Source organism: Onthophagus taurus, chromosome 10 (genome assembly GCF_036711975.1).
Source record: "Onthophagus taurus isolate NC chromosome 10, IU_Otau_3.0, whole genome shotgun sequence".
In the NCBI taxonomy this organism is placed as follows: domain Eukaryota; kingdom Metazoa; phylum Arthropoda; class Insecta; order Coleoptera; family Scarabaeidae; genus Onthophagus; species Onthophagus taurus.
In genome coordinates this window covers 11,958,696-11,978,762 of record NC_091975.1, presented here as the reverse complement: position 1 = coordinate 11,978,762, position 20,067 = coordinate 11,958,696, and the positions used below count along the sequence as shown (strand labels likewise).

The window sequence follows — 20,067 nt, the reverse complement described above, 5'->3', positions numbered from 1 at the left end:
CTCTACCAGATGGGGCTCCACACTGGTATAAAAAATCGTTTTTTGAGATTATCTTCCTAATTATTGATCGAATCACAAATTTTTTTAAATAAAATTTGTTCCAAATGAAATTATTAAAAGCTTTTATTAAAACAATTTTTTCGAAAAACATCATTTATAACAATTAACTCAAAATGATCCGAAATGACTCATTTTAAATTGTGTCATAAAATTGTTTTAGTCGAAAAATGTTTCGAATAATATCTGTTTAGAATATAATTTAAAATGATTTGTTTTAATAAATTTTTGCGATATCTCCACCAGATGGGGCTCTACAGTGGTATAAAAAATCGTTTTTTGAGGTTATCTTTCTAATTATTGATCGAATCAAAAAATTTTTTAAACAAAATTTGTTCCAAATGAAATTATTAAAAGCTTTTATTAAAACAATTTTTTCGAAAAACATCATTTATGACAATTAACTCAAAATGATCCGAAATGACTCATTTTAAATTGTGTCATAAAATTGTTTTAATCGAAAAATGTTTCGTATAATATCTGTTTAAAATATAATTAAAAATGATTTGTTTTAATAAAATTTTGCGATATCTCCACCATATGGGGTTCCACACTGGTATAAAAAATCGTTTTTTGAGGTTATGTTTCTAATTATTGATCGAATCAAAAAAATTTTTAAACAAAATTTGTTCCAAATGAAATTATTAAAAGCTTTTATCAAAACAATTTTTTCGAAAAACATCATTTATTACAATTAAATCAAAATGATCCGAAATGATTCATTTTAAATTGTGTCATAAAATTGTTTTAATCGAAAAATGTTTCGTATAATATCTGTTTAAAATATAAATTAAAATGATTTGTTTTAATAAAATTTTGCGATATCTCCACCAGATGGGGCTCCACACTGGTATAAAAAATTTTTTTTGAGATTATCTTTCTAATTATTGATCGAATCAAAAAAATTTTTAAACAAAATTTGTTCCAAATGAAATTATTAAAAGCTTTTATTAAAACAATTTTTTCGAAAAACGTCATTTATTATAATTAACTCAAAATGATTCGAAATGACTCATTTTAAATTGTGTCATAAAATTGTTTTAATCGAAAAATGTTTCGTATAATATCTGTTTAAAATATAATTTAAAATGATTTGTTTTAATAAAATTTTGCGATATCTCCACCAGATGGGGCTCCACACTGGTATAAAAAAATCGTTTTTTGAGGTTATCTTCCTAATTATTGATCGAATCAAAAAATTTTTTAAACTAAATTTGTTCCAAATGAAATTATAAAAAGCTTTTATTAAAACAATTGTTTTGAAAAACTTCATTTATAACAATTAACTCAAAATGATCCGAAATGACTCATTTTAAATTGTGTCACAAAATAATTGTTTTAATCAAAAAATGTTTCGAATAATATCTGTTTAGAATATTATTTAAAATGATTTGTTTTAATAAAATTTTGCGATATCTCCACCAGATGGGGCTCCACACTGGTATAAAAAAATCGTTTTTTGAGGTTATCTTCCTAATTATTGATCGAATCAAAAAATTTTTTAAACTAAATTTGTTCCAAATGAAATTATAAAAAGCTTTTATTAAAACAATTTTTTTGAAAAACTTCATTTATAACAATTAACTCAAAATGATCCGAAATGACTCATTTTAAATTGTGTCATAAAATTGTTTTAATCAAAAAATGTTTCGAATAATATCTGTTTAGAATATTATTTAAAATGATTTGTTTTAATAAAATTTTGCGATATCTCCAACAGATGAGGCTCCACACTGGTATAAAAAATCGTTTTTTGAGGTTATCTTCCTAATTATTGATCGAATCAAAAAAATTTTTAAACAAAATTTGTTCCAAATGATATTATTAAAAGCTTTTATTAAAACAATTTTTTCGAAAAACTTCATTTATAACAATTAACTCAAAATGATCCGAAATGACTCATTTTAAATTGTGTTATAAAATTGTTTTAATCAAAAAATGTTTCGAATAATATCTGTTTAGAATATAATTTAAAATGATTCGTTATAATAAAATTTTGCGATATCTCCACCAGATGGGGCTCCACACTGGTATAAAAAAATCGTTTTTTGAGGTTATCTTTCTAATTATTGATCGAATCAAAAAATTTTTTAAACAAAATTTATTCCAAATGAAATTATTAAAAGCTTTTATTAAAACAATTTTTTCGAAAAACATCATTTATAACAATTAACTCAAAATGATCCGAAATGACTCATTTTAAATTGTGTCATAAAATTGTTTTAATCGAAAAATGTTTCGTATAATATCTGTTTATATTATAATTTAAGATGATTTGTTTTAATAAAATTTTGCGATATCTCCACCAGATGGGTCTCCACGCTGGTATAAAAAATCGTTTTTTGAGGTTATCTCTCTAATTATTGATCGAATCAAAAAATTTTTTAAACAAAATTTGTTCCAAATGAAATTATTAAAAGCTTTTATTAAAACAATTTTTTCGAAAAACGTCATTTATAACAATTAAATCAAAATGATCCGAAATGACTCATTTTAAATTGTGTCATAAAATTGTTTTAATCGAAAAATGTTTCGTATAATATCGGTTTATATTATAATTTAAAATGATTTGTTTTAATAAAATTTTGCGATATCTCCACCAGATGGGTCTCCACACTGGTATAAAAAATCGTTTTTTGAGGTTATCTTTCTAATTATTGATCGAATCAAAAAATTTTTTAAACAAAATTTGTTCCAAATGAAATTATTAAAAGCTTTTATTAAAACAATTTTTTTGAAAAACATCATTTATAACAATTAAATCAAAATGATCCGAAATGACTCATTTTAAATTGTGTCGTAAAATTGTTTTAATCGAAAAATGTTTCGGATAATATCTGTTTAAAATATAATTTAAAACGATTTGTTTTAATAAAATTTTGCGATATCTCCACCAGATGGGTCTCCACACTGGTATAAAAAATCGTTTTTTGAGGTTATCTTTCTAATTATTGATCGAATCAAAAAATTTTTTAAACAAAATTTGTTCCAAATGAAATTATTAAAACCTTTTATTAAAACAATTTTTTCGAAAAGTAACATTTATAACAATTAAATCAAAATGATCCGAAATGACTCATTATAAATTGTGTCATAAAATTGTTTTAATCAAAAAATGTTTCGAATAATATCTGTATAGAATATTATTTAAAATGATTTGTTTTAATATAATTTTGCGATATCTCCACCAGATGGGGCTCCACACTGGTATAAAAAATCGTTTTTTGAGGTTATCTTTCTAATTATTGATCGAATCAAAAAATTTTTTAAACAAAATTTGTTCCAAATGAAATTATTAAAAGCTTTTATTAAAACAATTTTTTCGAAAAGCATCATTTATAACAATTAAATCAAAATGATCGGAAATGACTCATTTTAAATTAAGGTCAATTTTGTCATAAAATTGTTTTAATCGAAAAATGTTTCGAATAATATCTGTTTAGAATATAATTTAAAATGATTCGTTTTAATAAAATTTTGCGATATCTCCACCAGATGGAGCTCCACACTGGTATAAAAAATCGTTTTTTGAGGTTATCTTCCTAATTATTGATCGAATCAAAAAATTTTTTAAACAAAATTTGTTCCAAATGAAATTATTAAAAGCTTTTATTAAAAAATTTTTTTCGAAAAACGTCATTTTATAACAATTAAATTGTTACAAACAATTAAATTGTTACAAACAATTAAATTGTTATTAAATTACGCTAGATAATTAAAAATCGCGTAAAATGAGTCCAAACTCGATCTATCTATGTGCTACAACACCCGAGATATCTTTGTTTTTAAAAACCAAGATGGCCGAAAACAAAACACTAATTATTTGTGTCATTTATGCTTTTTTAAGTGAATTTTATGATAGATATGGAACGTGATATATCAAATTAGGTTAGAATTTTCCGATCTTTACGAAAATCTTATTATTTTTCGTGTTTTTTAAATTTTATAAAATCTAAAATATTTTTAATTATTATTAATTTAATATTTTTGTATTTTAGTTGGAACCTCATCGGATTCGTTCGATTTAAACGAAAATAACGAGATGTTTTTGATCAAAAACGTAACGATTGATGGGGTATCTCGCGAGGCTTTGGAAGATTACTCGAAAGATTTGATTTTTTGCGGCACCTTTTACCGCGTTTTGAACAATTTTTGCCAAATGGATATGAAAGGGTTCGTTTTGAAGGCTTTTTGCAACAGTTTGCAAGAGTATTTGTCGTTTTATCGAGTCGCGACGTTTACTATCAGTGAAAAGATGGGTTTATTGTGTGTTTCTAATCACATGAAGCCGCTTTATGAGCACCTGAAAAATCTTATTTCGATTTGTCGGATTGATAGGTCTAAAAATGGGGGATTACCGAGTGCTGTTGATTTATTAAACGATTTGTACGAGCGATTGAGCGATTTTCCAGTTAAGGAAATTGGGATGCTTTTGTGTTCGAGCTTCTCTACTTGCGTTCAAGTTTATTTTGGGTAAGTAATTTTTGTTGTTATTTAATAATTTAACCCTTTAATGCACAAAGTTTTATTTCATCAAAATTTATTGAATATTTATCGCTCTTCCTCTTTCGGAATTTTTATAAAAAAGAAACCGTTCAACCTGGAATGTTAAAATTTGGTATAAACTAACCTCAAACATTCTTTTATAAGTGGAAAAAGTTTTGTTTGTATCGGACAAACCGTTTATGAGAAAAAATTTTTTTTGTTTAACCTCGTTTTCAGAAGATGTCAAATTTTCAAAAAATCATAACTTTCTTATTTATGATAGTGAAGAAGCGATTTATGGCTCAAATTGAAGCTGAAGATGTCTTCTTTCGAAATCTGTATGTTGTTTAACAATTTTATATAAAAAAATTTTGAGAAAAAAGCTTTTTTAGATAATTTTATTAAAATAGTTAATTTTCAAAAAATCATAACTTTTTTATTTATGATAATGAAGAAGCGATTTATGGCTCAAATTGAAGCTGAAGATGTCTTCTTTCGAAATCTGTATGTTGTTTAACAATTTTATATAAAAAAATTTTGAGAAAAAAGTTTTTTTAGATAATTTTATTAAAATAGTTAATTTTCAAAAAATCATAACTTTTTTATTTATGATAATGAAGAAGCGATTTATGGCTCAAATTGAAGCTGAAGATGTCTTCTTTCGAAATCTGTATGTTGTTTAAAAATTTTATATAAAAAAATTTTGAGAAAAAAAGCTTTTTTACATAATTTTATTAAAATAGTTAATTTTCAAAAAATCATAACTTTTTTATTTATGATAATGAAGAAGCGATTTATGGCTCAAATTGAAGCTGAAGATGTCTTCTTTCGAAATCAGTATGTTGTTTCAAAATTTTATATAAAAAAATTTTGAGAAAAAAGCTTTTTTAGATAAGATTATTAAAATAGTTAATTTTAAAAAAATCATAACTTTTTTTATTTATGATAATGAAGAAGCGATTTATGGCTCAAATTGAAGCTGAAGATGTCTTCTTTCGAAATCTGTATGTTGTTTAAAAATTTTATATAAAAAAACTGAGAAAAAAGCTTTTTTAGATAATTTTATTAAAATAGTTAATTTTCAAAAAATCATAACTTTTTTATTTATGATAATGAAGAAGCGATTTATGGCTCAAATTGAAGCTGAAGATGTATTCTTTCGAAATCTGTATGTTGTTTAAAAATTTTATATAAATAAATTTTGAGAAAAAAGCTTTTTTAGATAATTTTATTAAAATAGTTAATTTTCAAAAAATCATAACTTTTTTATTTATTATAACGAAGAAGCGATTTATGGCTCAAATTGAAGCTGAAGATGTCTTCTTTCGAAATCTGTATGTTGTTTAAAAATTTTATATAAATAAATTTTGAGAAAAAAGTTTTTTTAGATAATTTTATTAAAATAGTTAATTTTCAAAAAATCATAACTTTTTTATTTATGATAATGAAGAAGCGATTTATGGCTCAAATTGAAGCTGAAGATGTCTTCTTTCGAAATCTGTATGTTGTTTCAAAATTTTATATAAAAAATTTTGAGAAAAAAGCTATTTTAGATAATTTTATTAAAATAGTTAATTTTCAAAAAATCATAACTTTTTTATTTATGATAATGAAGAAGCGATTTATGGCTCAAATTGAAGCTGAAGATGCCTTCTTTCGAAATCTGTATGTTGTTTCAAAATTTTATATAAAAAATTTTGAGAAAAAAGCTTTTTTAGATAATTTTATTAAAATAGTTAATTTTAAAAAAATCATAACCTTTTTATTTATGATAATGAAGAAGCGATTTATGGTTCAAATTGAAGCTGAAGATGTCTTTTTTCGAAATCTGTATGTTGTTTAAAAATTTTATATAAAAAAATTTTGAGAAAAAAGCTCTTTTAGATAATTTTATTAAAATAGTTAATTTTCAAAAAATCATAATTTTTTTATTTATGATAATGAAGAAGCGATTTATGTCTCAAATTGAAGCTGAAGATGCCTTCTTTCGAAATCTGTATGTTGTTTCAAAATTTTATATAAAAAAATTTTGAGAAAAAAGCTTTTTTAGATAATTTTATTAAAATAGTTAATTTTAAAAAAATCATAACCTTTTTATTTATGATAATGAAGAAGCGATTTATGGTTCAAATTGAAGCTGAAGATGTCTTCTTTCGAAATCTGTATGTTGTTTAAAAATTTTATATAAAAAAATTTTGAGAAAAAAGCTCTTTTAGATAATTTTATTAAAATAGTTAATTTTCAAAAAATCATGATTTTTTTATTTATGATAATGAAGAAGCGATTTATGTCTCAAATTGAAGCTGAAGATGCCTTCTTTCGAAATCTGTATGTTGTTTCAAAATTTTATATAAAAAAATTTTGAGAAAAAAGCTTTTTTAGATAATTTTATTAAAATAGTTAATTTTCAAAAAAATCATAACTCCAAAATTTTTAAAATCAAAGAATTAACGCTTGATTTCTTTAATATTAATTAAATTAGCTTTGAGATGCTTCTTATTTCATCGCGATATCTCAATTCGTTTTTGAGATATGATTTATTAAAGATGAATGTTTCAAATTCTTTCTTGTCTGGTTCTTTTTGTTTCTCAAGTTTGTGATTAGTTTCTATATTTCTAGCTTATTGCTGAGTTCTGTCTTTGTAGCTTCTTTGGGTTTTTTTCTTTCCGGTCTGCCCCTTTTTGTCTCCCTAGTTTTTGATAAGATTCTGCGTTTCTAGCTTATTGCTGGGTTCTGTCCTAGCTTTGTTGGATCTGACATTTTTCCGGATTTTGATTAGTTTTTGCAATTTTAGTTGGTTGCTCCTTTTCTGGCTCTTTCTATCTCTCTATTTTGTTATTAGTGTCTACGTTTCTATCAGATGCATCAATGTAGAGAAATATTCAAAAATATGAAAATTGGAAGAATTTGTAGTTACTCAAATGGAAAAAAAACGGTAATCCGAGCATGATACAGAAAAACTTTTAGAGCAAAAGTTGTAGCAAATTTTTTTACACATTACTATCTAACACTTTTGCTCCTAGATGCATCAATGTAGAGAAAAATTCAAAAATTTAAAAATTCCAAAAAGTCGTAGTTACTCAAGTTGCTCATGGAAAAAAAATGGTAATCAAAGTATGATACGGAAATAGTTTTAGAATAAAAGTTATAGCAAATTTTATCCTTTACACATTATTCTCGAACATTTTTGCTCTCAAATGCATCAATGTAGAGAAAAATTCAAAAATTTGAAAATTCCAAATAGTCGTAGTTACTAAAGTTGCTTATGGAAAAAAATGGTAATCAAAGTGTGATACAGAAAAACTTTTAGAATAAAAGTTGCAGCAAATTTTACCCTTTATACATTATTATCTAACACTTTTGCTCTCAAATGCATCAATGTAGAGAAATATTCAAAAATATGAAAATAGGGCCGTTAAGTATTTTTTTTTATTGACTTATTCGAAAGTTTTTTAAAATTGATTGACCCTATTGTTAGGTTTTTAAGATATAAAAGTCATTCACGTTTAATTTGATACATTTTATCCGCTGTCAATAATACTGTTAAAATACAAAGCGGAAAAAACATCGTTGCGTCGCGTGGCATGATTTAACACGTCTATCTTTACAACCCAACTGCTCAAGTTGCCCCGGTTGGTTCGACTTATTGGGGTAATATATGTAGATGGCGCTAGATGTCGAAACAGCTAACACTATATTTTTTAATTTTTGACTCTGAGGCTTAGTTTAAAAAAAAAATAAAGCTTAGATTTGAGCGTACGATAGGAGTGTATACAAATCAATAAAATTCCTGCAGAGAAATAATGCTACGAATCTTATGAGCTAGAAGAAAAAACTCTCTAACACTTTTGCTCTCAGATGCATCAATGTAGAGAAAAATTCAAAAATATAAAAAATGGATAAATTCCTAGTTACTCAAGTTGCTCATGGAAAAAAAATGGTAGTCAAAGTGTGATACAGAAATACCGTATTTTCTCGAATCTTATCCGCACTCGTATCTAATCCGCACCCCAATTTTAAAAATGCATAGTGGAAAAAAATTTAGTTTGCGAATGTAATCCGCATCTTTCTCTGAGCAATTCGACAACACCAAAACGATGCGATATATTTTTTCCGTTGACTGACGCTGATGCACCTAAAGAAACCTTGTTTACGACGAGTTTTTATTGGACTAAACTTTAAATTTACCAAGCCAGAAAAAATTGGAAAATAAATATAATTTTAAAAATAAATAGTAATGCCTTGCACGAATTCAGTTCATTTACCGCCCTCGTAGTAGCTCGAACGTGGTGTGTGTTTAATTATACATATAACAGCGTAATTATGGAAAAAAAGTAGCAAAAATCGAAGAGGTTCTTCTATACAGCGAAGTTTAAAGAGATGTTATTAAGTTAGCATTAAAAGAAAGAAATCGAAAAGCTGGTACAATTTTTGCCCTTAATGAGAGTAACGTTGCGGCTGTTGCGGAAAGACAAGGCAGCTATTGCAGATTGTGAGGCATCGTGCAAAAAATTTACCGGGTCAAAGAAGGAGAGACTAAAAAATTTTTAATACTAGCAAAGGTTGGACAAACAATTTCCCAAAAGCTCCTAATGATTTTCAAAAAAATTTCAATTTATCTCAAACTGTGAATGCCGACGAAATGGCAGTATATCTGGATATGTCTCCCAATTACACACTGAAAAGAAGAGGTGTGTGGGAAATTTCCTTAGAAACGAGTGGTTGCGAAAAATTGCGCATAACATTGATGCTAGCAGTAACAAGTGATAGGGAAAAATTGCTGTCATTACTAATATTGAGAAAAAAAACCATTCTGAAATCCGAAAGACTTCCCGAATGACGTCTTAGTTAGGGCACAACAAAAAGGATGGATAATAGAAAAGCTTATGATGGAATGGTTAAGACAAGTATGGAGTCGTAGACCAGGAACACACATGGAAAACGATCCCTGAAAACAATATTATAACATCATTTAAGAAGTTTTGTATAACCAATGCTTTGGACAGATCCGAAGATGACGTAATATGGGCAGAAAATGATACATAAAAATGTACATATCGTTCTAAAACCCTTAACAGTGTTAATTACACACTGGAAAGAAGAGGTGTGTGGGAAATTTCCTTAGAAACGAGTGGTTGCGAAAAATTGCGCATAACATTGATGCTAGCAGTAACAAGTGATAGGAAAAAATTGCTGTTATTACTAATATTGAGGAAAAAAACATTCTGAAATCCGAAAGACTTCCCGATTGACGTCTTAGTTAGGGCACAACAAAAAGGATGGATAATAGAAAAGCTTATGATGGAATGGTTAAAACAAGTATGGAGTCGTAGACCAGGAACACACATGGAAAACGATCCCTGAAAACAATATCATAACATCATTTAAGAAGTTTTGTATAACCAATGCTTTGGACAGATCCGAAGATGACGTAATATGGGCAGAAAATGGTACATAAAAATGTAAATATCGTTCTAAAACCCTTAACAGTGTTATTGTTATAATGCGACTTTATTTTACTATTTTCCAAATCGCAACTATACGACTGCGAATCTAATCCGCACTCGATTGTAATCCGCATTTGATTTGAGAGCATATAAAATTTGTAAAAAGGGTGCGGATTAGATTCGAGAAAATACGGTACTTTTAGAACAAAAGTTGTAGCAAATTTTATCTTGTACACATTATTAACTAACAGTTTTGGTCTCAGATGCATCAATATCCAGAAATATTTAAAAATTTGAAAATTGGAAAAATTCGTAGTTACACAAGTTGCTCATGAAAAAAAAATGGTAATCAAAGTATCATACAAAAAAACTTTTATAATAAAAGTTGTAGCCAATTTTACCTTTTACACATTACGATCTAACAGTTTTGTTCTCAGATGCATCAATGTAGAGAAATATGCAAGAATATGAACATTGGAAAAATTCGTAGTTCTACAAGTTGCTCATGGAAAAAAAATGATAATCAAAGTATGATACGGAAATACTTTTAGAACAAAAGTTGTAGCAAATTTTACCCTTTACAAATTACTATCTAACAGTTTTGTTCTTAGATGCATCAATATAGAGAAATATTTAAAAATTTGAAATTGGAAAAATTCGTAGTTACCCAAGTTGCTCATGAAAAAAAAACGGTAATCAAAGTATGATACAGAGAAACTTTTAGAATAAAAGTTGTAGCAAATTTTATCCTTTACACATTATTCTCGAACATTTTTGCTCTCAGATGCATCAATGTAGAGAAAAATTCAAAAATTTGAAAATTCCAAAAAGTCGTAGTTACTAAAGTTGCTCATGGAAAAAAATGGTAATCAAAGTATGATACAGAAACATTTTTAGAACAAAAGTTGTAGCAAATTTTATTCTTTACACATTATTATCTAACACTTTTGCTCTCAAATGCATCAATGTAGAGAAAGATTCAAAAATTTAAAAATTCCAAAAAGTCGTAGTTACTAAAGTTGCTCATGGAAAAAAAATGGTAATCAAAGTATGATACCGAAAAATTTTTAGAATAAAAGTTGTAGCTAATTTTATCCTTTACACATTACTATCTAACAGTTTTGCTCTCAAATGCATCAATGTAGAGAAAAATTCAAAAATTTGAAAATTCCAAAAAGTCGTAGTTACTCGAGTTGCCCATGGAAAAAAAACGGTAATCAAAGTATGATACAGAAAAATTTTTAGAATAAAAGTTGTAGCAAATTTAACCCTTTACGCATTACAATCTAACACTTTTGCTCTTAGATGCATCAATGTAGAGAAATATTTAAAAATGTGAATATTGGAAAAATTTGTAGTTACACAAATTGCTAATGGAAAAAAAATGGTAATCAAAGTATGATACAGAAAAACTTTTAGAATAAAAGTTGTAGCAAATTTTATCCTTTACACATTATTATCCAACAGTTTTGCTCTTAGATGCATCAATGTAGAGAAATTTTCAAAAATATGAAAATTGGAAAAATTTGTAGTTAGGCAATTTGCTAATGGAAAAAAAAATGGTAATCAAAGTATGATACAGAAAAACTTTTAGAATAAAAGTTGTAGCAAATTTTACCCTTTACACATTACTATCTAACACTTTTGCTCTTAGATGCATCAATGTAGAGAAAAATTCAAAAATTTGAAAATTCCAAAAAGTCGTAGTTACTCGAGTTGCCCATGGAAAGAAAAACGGTAATCAAAGTATGATACAGAAAAATTTTTAGAATAAAAGTTGTAGCAAATTTTATCCTTTACACATTATTCTCGAACATTTTTGCTCTCAGATGCATCAATGTAGAGAAAAATTAAAAAATTTGAAAATTCCAAAAAGTCGTAGTTACTAAAGTTGCTTATGGAAAAATAATGGTAATCAAAGTATGATACAGAAAAACTTTTAGAATAAAAGTTGTAGCAAATTTTACCCTTTACACATTACTATCTAACACTTTTGCTCTTAGATGCATCAATGTAGAGAAAAATTCAAAAATTTGAAAATTCCAAAAAGTCGTAGTTACTCGAGTTGCCCATGAAAAAAAAAACGGTAATCAAAGTATGATACAGTAAAATTTTTAGAATAAAAGTTGTAGCAAATTTTATCCTTTACACATTATTCTCGAACATTTTTGCTCTCAGATGCATCAATGTAGAGAAAAATTAAAAAATTTGAAAATTCCAAAAAGTCGTAGTTACTAAAGTTGCTTATGGAAAAATAATGGTAATCAAAGTATGATACAGAAAAACTTTTAGAATAAAAGTTGTAGCAAATTTTACCCTTTACACATTACTATCTAACACTTTTGCTCTTAGATGCATCAATGTAGAGAAAAATTCAAAAATTTGAAAATTCCAAAAAGTCGTAGTTACTCGAGTTGCCCATGGAAAAAAAAAACGGTAATCAAAGTATGATACAGAAAAATTTTTAGAATAAAAGTTGTAGCAAATTTTATCCTTTACACATTATTCTCGAACATTTTTGCTCACAGATGCATCAATGTAGAGAAAGATTCAAAAATTTAAAAATTCCAAAAAGTCGTAGTTACTAAAGTTGCTCATGGAAAAAAAATGGTAATCAAAGTATGATACCGAAAAATTTTTAGAATAAAAGTTGTAGCTAATTTTATCCTTTACACATTACTATCTAACAGTTTTGCTCTCAAATGCATCAATGTAGAGAAAAATTCAAAAATTTGAAAATTCCAAAAAGTCGTAGTTACTCGAGTTGCCCATGGAAAAAAAACGGTAATCAAAGTATGATACAGAAAAATTTTTAGAATAAAAGTTGTAGCAAATTTAACCCTTTACGCATTACAATCTAACACTTTTGCTCTTAGATGCATCAATGTAGAGAAATATTTAAAAATGTGAATATTGGAAAAATTTGTAGTTACACAAATTGCTAATGGAAAAAAAATGGTAATCAAAGTATGATACAGAAAAACTTTTAGAATAAAAGTTGTAGCAAATTTTATCCTTTACACATTATTATCCAACAGTTTTGCTCTTAGATGCATCAATGTAGAGAAATTTTCAAAAATATGAAAATTGGAAAAATTTGTAGTTAGGCAATTTGCTAATGGAAAAAAAAATGGTAATCAAAGTATGATACAGAAAAACTTTTAGAATAAAAGTTGTAGCAAATTTTACCCTTTACACATTACTATCTAACACTTTTGCTCTTAGATGCATCAATGTAGAGAAAAATTCAAAAATTTGAAAATTCCAAAAAGTCGTAGTTACTCGAGTTGCCCATGGAAAGAAAAACGGTAATCAAAGTATGATACAGAAAAATTTTTAGAATAAAAGTTGTAGCAAATTTTATCCTTTACACATTATTCTCGAACATTTTTGCTCTCAGATGCATCAATGTAGAGAAAAATTAAAAAATTTGAAAATTCCAAAAAGTCGTAGTTACTAAAGTTGCTTATGGAAAAATAATGGTAATCAAAGTATGATACAGAAAAACTTTTAGAATAAAAGTTGTAGCAAATTTTACCCTTTACACATTACTATCTAACACTTTTGCTCTTAGATGCATCAATGTAGAGAAAAATTCAAAAATTTGAAAATTCCAAAAAGTCGTAGTTACTCGAGTTGCCCATGAAAAAAAAAACGGTAATCAAAGTATGATACAGTAAAATTTTTAGAATAAAAGTTGTAGCAAATTTTATCCTTTACACATTATTCTCGAACATTTTTGCTCTCAGATGCATCAATGTAGAGAAAAATTAAAAAATTTGAAAATTCCAAAAAGTCGTAGTTACTAAAGTTGCTTATGGAAAAATAATGGTAATCAAAGTATGATACAGAAAAACTTTTAGAATAAAAGTTGTAGCAAATTTTACCCTTTACACATTACTATCTAACACTTTTGCTCTTAGATGCATCAATGTAGAGAAAAATTCAAAAATTTGAAAATTCCAAAAAGTCGTAGTTACTCGAGTTGCCCATGGAAAAAAAAAACGGTAATCAAAGTATGATACAGAAAAATTTTTAGAATAAAAGTTGTAGCAAATTTTATCCTTTACACATTATTCTCGAACATTTTTGCTCACAGATGCATCAATGTAGAGAAAAATTCAAAAATTTGAAAATTCCAAAAAGTCGTAGTTACTCAAGTTGCTCATGGAAAAAAACGGTAATCAAAGTATGATACAGAAAAATGTTTAGAACAAAAGTTGTAGCAAATTTTACCCTTTACACATTATTATCGAACATTTTTGCTCTCGGATACATCAATGTAGAGAAAAATTCAAAAATTTGAAAATTCCAAATAGTCGTAGTTACTAAAGTTACTCATGGAAAAAGAATGGTAATCAAAATATGATACAGAAAATTTTTTAGAATAAAAGTTGTAGCAAATTTTATCCTTTACACATTATTATCTAACACTTTTGCTCTCAGATGCATCAATATCGAGAAATATTTAAAAATTTGAGAAATTTTTTCCCAAAATTTGTGCATTAAAGGGTCACCCAATCAATCCTAAACCCCATTAACACCAATTTCTTTTAAAGCCGCTTTTTACAACAATGGATATTCGACGGAATTTTAAACGACCCCCACGACGAATTTTTCATCGCAAATTCGCGAAAATCATTAAAACCAATTTCCCGATCATATTGGACGAAATGTTTCGTAATAAAAGAGGAAAAAGTCCCCGATTTTTTAATCGATTTAGCTAAAGATGTTTTATATTGCGGCAAAGTTATGAATTTATTAAAAATTTGCGCCCCAAAGAACCCACTTTGTATTAATTTAGTGGCACAAAAACGAGCTTTATTGAGGTGTTGTTTAAGTTGGGGGGAAATCTCGGAGTTGGAAGAAAACGTAATTTGTTATAAATACGAGTCGATTTTGAAATGTGGCTCGAAGTTTTGTATTAAAGAGTATTTGTTGAAAATTGAGGAGGATGACGCGATTATTGCCGATTTGGTTGTTAAAAAGCGGGCGGAGGCGATTAAAAGATTAGAGAGTGAGTTGATTCTGTTTTGGGGGATTTTTTTAATTGAGGTGGTTTTTAGTGGAGAAATTAGAGGTGGCGAATCGGTTGTTGGAGGAGAAACGAAGAAATGTCGCGATTCTTAAAGCTGATTATGACAAAGCGCTTTTAGATAAAAAGGAGGCGATTACGAGGGGGATGTTGAAAGAGTTGGAGGTTAAAAGGGCGAATTTGAAGCTTTATTGTTTGAGGAAGCAGGTTGTGGAGGAGGAGGCGAAAAAGTTGGTTAATTATTATGATAAGTTGATGGAGGAGTCGGATAGGAAGCTTTTGGATATACAGAGGCATCTTAATCGGGGCAAAATGATTGAGATTAAACCACAAGAGTCGTTTTATTCGACTGTTGAAATTAAAAGTGATAGCAACTCTGATTCGTCGTTCCATTCGGCTATTTCGAACGATTTTGATGAGAATAACCCGAATGAAGGTGAGGGTAAAAAAATTGAATTAACTCCGTTAAAATTGACTCAAAACGTGGTTAAAGAAAATAACAAATCGATTTGTTCGGAGTTAGACTCGATTAATGCGAATTTGATAAATAACGAGGTTGAGAATGAGTTAATTAAGATGGTGAGGGAGAATAAAGAGGCGGCTTTAAAGAATAAAATGAGGGTCATGTCGGACGAAATGGGGTTTATTTGGAATAATAATAACAACAAAGATTGTTGTGGGGAGCCAAAAATCGAATCGAATTTAAACGTCGTAAACGAAAATTTTAAAAAAATCGACGAAAATGTGTTAAATAATAATAATAACACGAAAGAAATAAATTTAATCAAGAACGATCGGAATTTAACGCTAAATTTGGCCCAAAACGATTCAAAAACGATTTTTAGCCAATTTTGGAAAAGCCCAAATTTCGAATTTCCCAAACCGATGTCGATCGATTCAACCCCCTCAACATCAATTTGTTCCAAATCAACGATCGAATTCCAATTCAACCCCACACCCACTTCACCAGATCTAAACAACTTGGAAAAACAAATCGAAAAAAGCGTCTCGATTCCGCTAAAAGCTCAAATTAATCTGATCGATAACGAATTATTACGCCACTTTTTTGTTAATTTGAAATATTTGGATCATTTGAAATTGTTTCGGAGTTATTTCTTTTTGTTGGATGGCGAGTTTAGTCGGAATATAACGGAGGAGTTGTTTAATAAGTTGTATAAGGGGAAAGATTCGAAACCGACGGATTTGTTGAATGTGAGTACTTTGCAAAATTTGATTCGACACGCGTTGGATTCGTCGATTAAATCGAAGGGGGAGTTTGCCTCGATTTTGTCGTTTAAGATTAATAATATTCCGAAAAATTTCGATTTGAACGACCCGGACGTGCTGAGTTGTTTGTCGCTGAGTTATGAAGTAAAATGGCCGTTAAATGTGTTGTTGCCGAAGGATATCGTCGCGAAGTACGATGAGGTGTTCAAATTTTTGTTGAAGTTGAATATGGTGTCGTGGGTTTTGAAGGAGATGTTTCAGGTGAGTAATTTTTTTTTGTTTAATCTATTTTAATCTACACGTTGCTCTTTAACACTTTTGATGATAAATGCATCAATGTAAAGAAAAATGAAAATTCTAAAAATTCGTAGTTACACAAATGTAAAAAAAAAACGGTAATCCGAGCATGATACAAAAAAATTTTTAGAATAAAAGTTGTAGCAAATTATATCTTTTATAAATTATACTGGAACACTTTTGCTCTCAGATGCTTCAATGTAGAGAAATATTTAAAATTTGGAAAAATTCGTAGTTACATAAATGTAAAAAAAATTAGGTAATCCGAGCATGATACAGAAAAGTTTTAGAATAAAATTTATAGCAAATTTTACACTTTACACATTATTATCTAAAATTTTTGCACTCAGATGCATCAATGTCGAGAAATATTTAAAAATATAAAAATTTTAAAAATTCGTAGTTACGCAATTTGCTACTGTAAAAAAATAAGGTAATCCGAGCATGATACAGAAAATTTTTTAGAATATAAGTTGTAGCAAATTTTATCTTTTATAAATTATACTCAAACGCTTTTGCTCTCAGATGCTTCAATGTAGAGAAATATTTAAAAATTGGAAAAATTCCTAGTTACATATATGTAAAAAAAAATGGTAATACGAGCATGATACAGAAAAGTTTTAGAGTAAAATTTATAGCAAATTTTACACTTTACACATTATTATCTAAAATTTTTGCTCTCAGATGCATTAATGTCGAGAAATATTTAAAAATATAAAAATTTTAAAAATTCGTTGTTACGCAATTTGGTAATGTAAAAAAATAAGGTAATCCGAGCATGATACAGAAAAACTTTTAGAATAAAAGTTGTAGCAAATTTTATCTTTTATAAATTATACTCGAACGCTTTTGCTCTCAGATGCTTCAATGTAGAGAAATATTTAAAATTTGGAAAAATTCGTAGTTACATAAATGTAAAAAAAATGGTAATACGAGCATGATACCGAAAAGTTTTAGAGTAAAATTTATAACAAATTTTACACTTTACACATTATTATCTAAAATTTTTGCTCTCAGATGCATCAATGTCGAGAAATATTTAAAAATATGAAAATTTAAAAAATTCGTAGTTACGCAATTTGCTAATGTAAAAAAATAAAGTAATCCGAGCATGATCAGAAAAATTTTTAGAATAAAAGTTGTAGCAAATTGTATCTTTTATAAATTATACTCGAACACTTTTGCTCTCAGATGCTTCAATGTAGAGAAATATTTAAAAATTGGAAAAATTCGTAGTTACATAAATGTAAAAAAAAATGGTAATACGAGCATGATACAGAAAAGTTTTAGGATAAAATTTATAGCAAATTTTACACTTTACACATTATTATCTAAAATTGTTGCTCTCAGATGCATCAATATCGAGAAATATTTAAAAATATAAAAATTTTAAAAATTCGTAGTTACGCAATTTGCTAATGTAAAAAAATAAGATAATCCGAGCATGATACAGAAAAACTTTTAATATAAAAGTTGTAGCAAATTTTATCTTTTATAAATTATACTCGAACACTTTTGCTCTCAGATGCTTCAATGTAGAGAAATATTTAAAAATTGGAAAAATTTGTAGTTACATAAATGTTAAAAAAAATGGTAATATGAGCATGATTCAGAAAAGTTTTAGAGTAAAATTTATAGCAAATTTTACACTTTACATATTATTATCTAAAATTTTTGCTCTCAGATGCATCAATGTCGAGAAATATTTAAAAATATAAAAATTTTTAAAAGTCGTATTTACGCAATTTGCTAATGTGAAAAAATAGGGTAATCCGAGCATGATACAGAAAAGTTTTTAGAATAAAATTTATAGCAAATTTTACACTTCACACATTATTATCTAAAATTTTTGCTCTCAGATGCATCAATGTCGAGAAATATTTAAAAATATAAAAATTTTGAAAATTCGTATTTACGCAATTTACTAATGTAAAAAAATAAGGTAATCCGAGCATGATACAGAAAGATTGTTAGAATAAAAGTTGTAGCAAATTTTATCTTTTATAAATTATACTTGAACACTTTTGCTCTCAGATGCTTCAATGTAGAGAAATATTTAAAAATTGGAAAAATTCCTAGTTACATAAATGTAAAAAAGAATGGTAATACGAGCATGATACAGAAATGTTTTAGAGTAAAATTTATAGCAAATTTTACACTTTACACATTGTTATCTAAAATTTTTGCTCTGAGATGCATCAATGTCGAGAAATATTTAAAAATATGAAAATTTTAGAAATTCGTAGTTACGCAATTCGCTAATGTAAAAAAATAGGGTAATCCGAGCATGATACAGAAAAATTTTTAGAATAAAAGTTGTAGCAAATTTTACCTTTTATAAATTATACTCGAACGCTTTTGCTCTCAGATGCTTCAATGTAGAGAAATATTTAAAAATTGGAAAAATTCGTAGTTACATAAATGTAAAAAAAAATGGTAATGCGAGCATGATACAGAAAAGTTTTAGAATAAAATTTATAGCAAATTTTACACTTTACACATTATTATCTAAAATTTTTGAACTCAGATGCATCAATGTCGAGAAATATTTAAAAATATAAAAATTTTAAAAATTCGTAGTTACGCAATTTGCTAATGTAAAAAAATAAGGTAATCCGAGCATGATACAGAAAAACTTTTAGAATAAAAGTTGTAGCAAATTTTACACTTTATACTTTGTTCTCAAACACTTTTGCTCTTAGATGCATCAATGTAGACAAATTTTCAAAAATGTGAAAATTGGAAAAATTCGTAGTTTCACAAGTTGCTAATAGGAAAAAAAATGGTAATCAAAGTATGATACAGAAAAACTTTTAGAATAAAAGTTGTAGCAAATTTTATCCTTTACACATTACTATCTAACACTTTTGCTCTCAGATGCATCAATATAGAGAAATATTCAAAAATATGAAAATTGGAAAAATTTGAAATTTCGCAATTGGTTAATGGAAAAAAATGATAATCCGAGCATGATACAGAAAAACTTTTAGAATAAAAGTTGTAGCAAATTTTACCCTTTACACATTACTGTCTAACATTTTTGCTCTTAGATGCATCAATGTAGAGAAATATTCAAAAATATGAAAATTGGAAAAATCGTAGTTTCACAAGTTGCTAATGGGAAAAAAAATGGTAATCAAAGTATGATACAGAAAAACTTTTAGAACAAAAGTTGTAGCAAATTTAACCCTTTACACATTATTATCTAACACTTTTGCTCTCAGATGTATCAATGTTGCGAAATATTTAAAAATATGAAAATTAGAAAAATTCGTAATTATAGTTTCCGATATCTCTGGTGATTTTTATAACTTAATTGCAGTCATATAACGAACAAAGACTGAGTTGTAAACATGTAGTTTACAAATCGCAAACTGTGGCGTGAGTTGTTCAGTTCCGCATTAAATTACAAAAACATAACATTTAAAAACTTAAATACCATTACTTTGCATAAAAATACAACAATTTATTTAAAATTTGTATTTTTCGAATGTAAACAATAATTTGGTACTCTAAATA

The 20,067-nt window shown here is 27.0% G+C and overlaps 1 protein-coding gene across 1 annotated transcript in view; it reads left to right on the top strand.

Moving 5' to 3' along the window:
- Positions 1-20,067, top strand: part of LOC111416040 (gamma-tubulin complex component 6) — a 35,849-nt gene that overhangs the window by 2,384 nt on the left and 13,398 nt on the right. Inside the window, exons 3-7 of the mRNA XM_071199388.1 lie at positions 4,056-4,530; positions 14,549-15,006; positions 15,056-16,512; positions 16,899-16,981; positions 18,583-18,650. Of these exons, the coding sequence (XP_071055489.1) occupies positions 4,056-4,530; positions 14,549-15,006; positions 15,056-16,512; positions 16,899-16,981; positions 18,583-18,650 (2,541 nt within the window). The remainder of the gene's footprint in view (positions 1-4,055; positions 4,531-14,548; positions 15,007-15,055; positions 16,513-16,898; positions 16,982-18,582; positions 18,651-20,067) is intronic.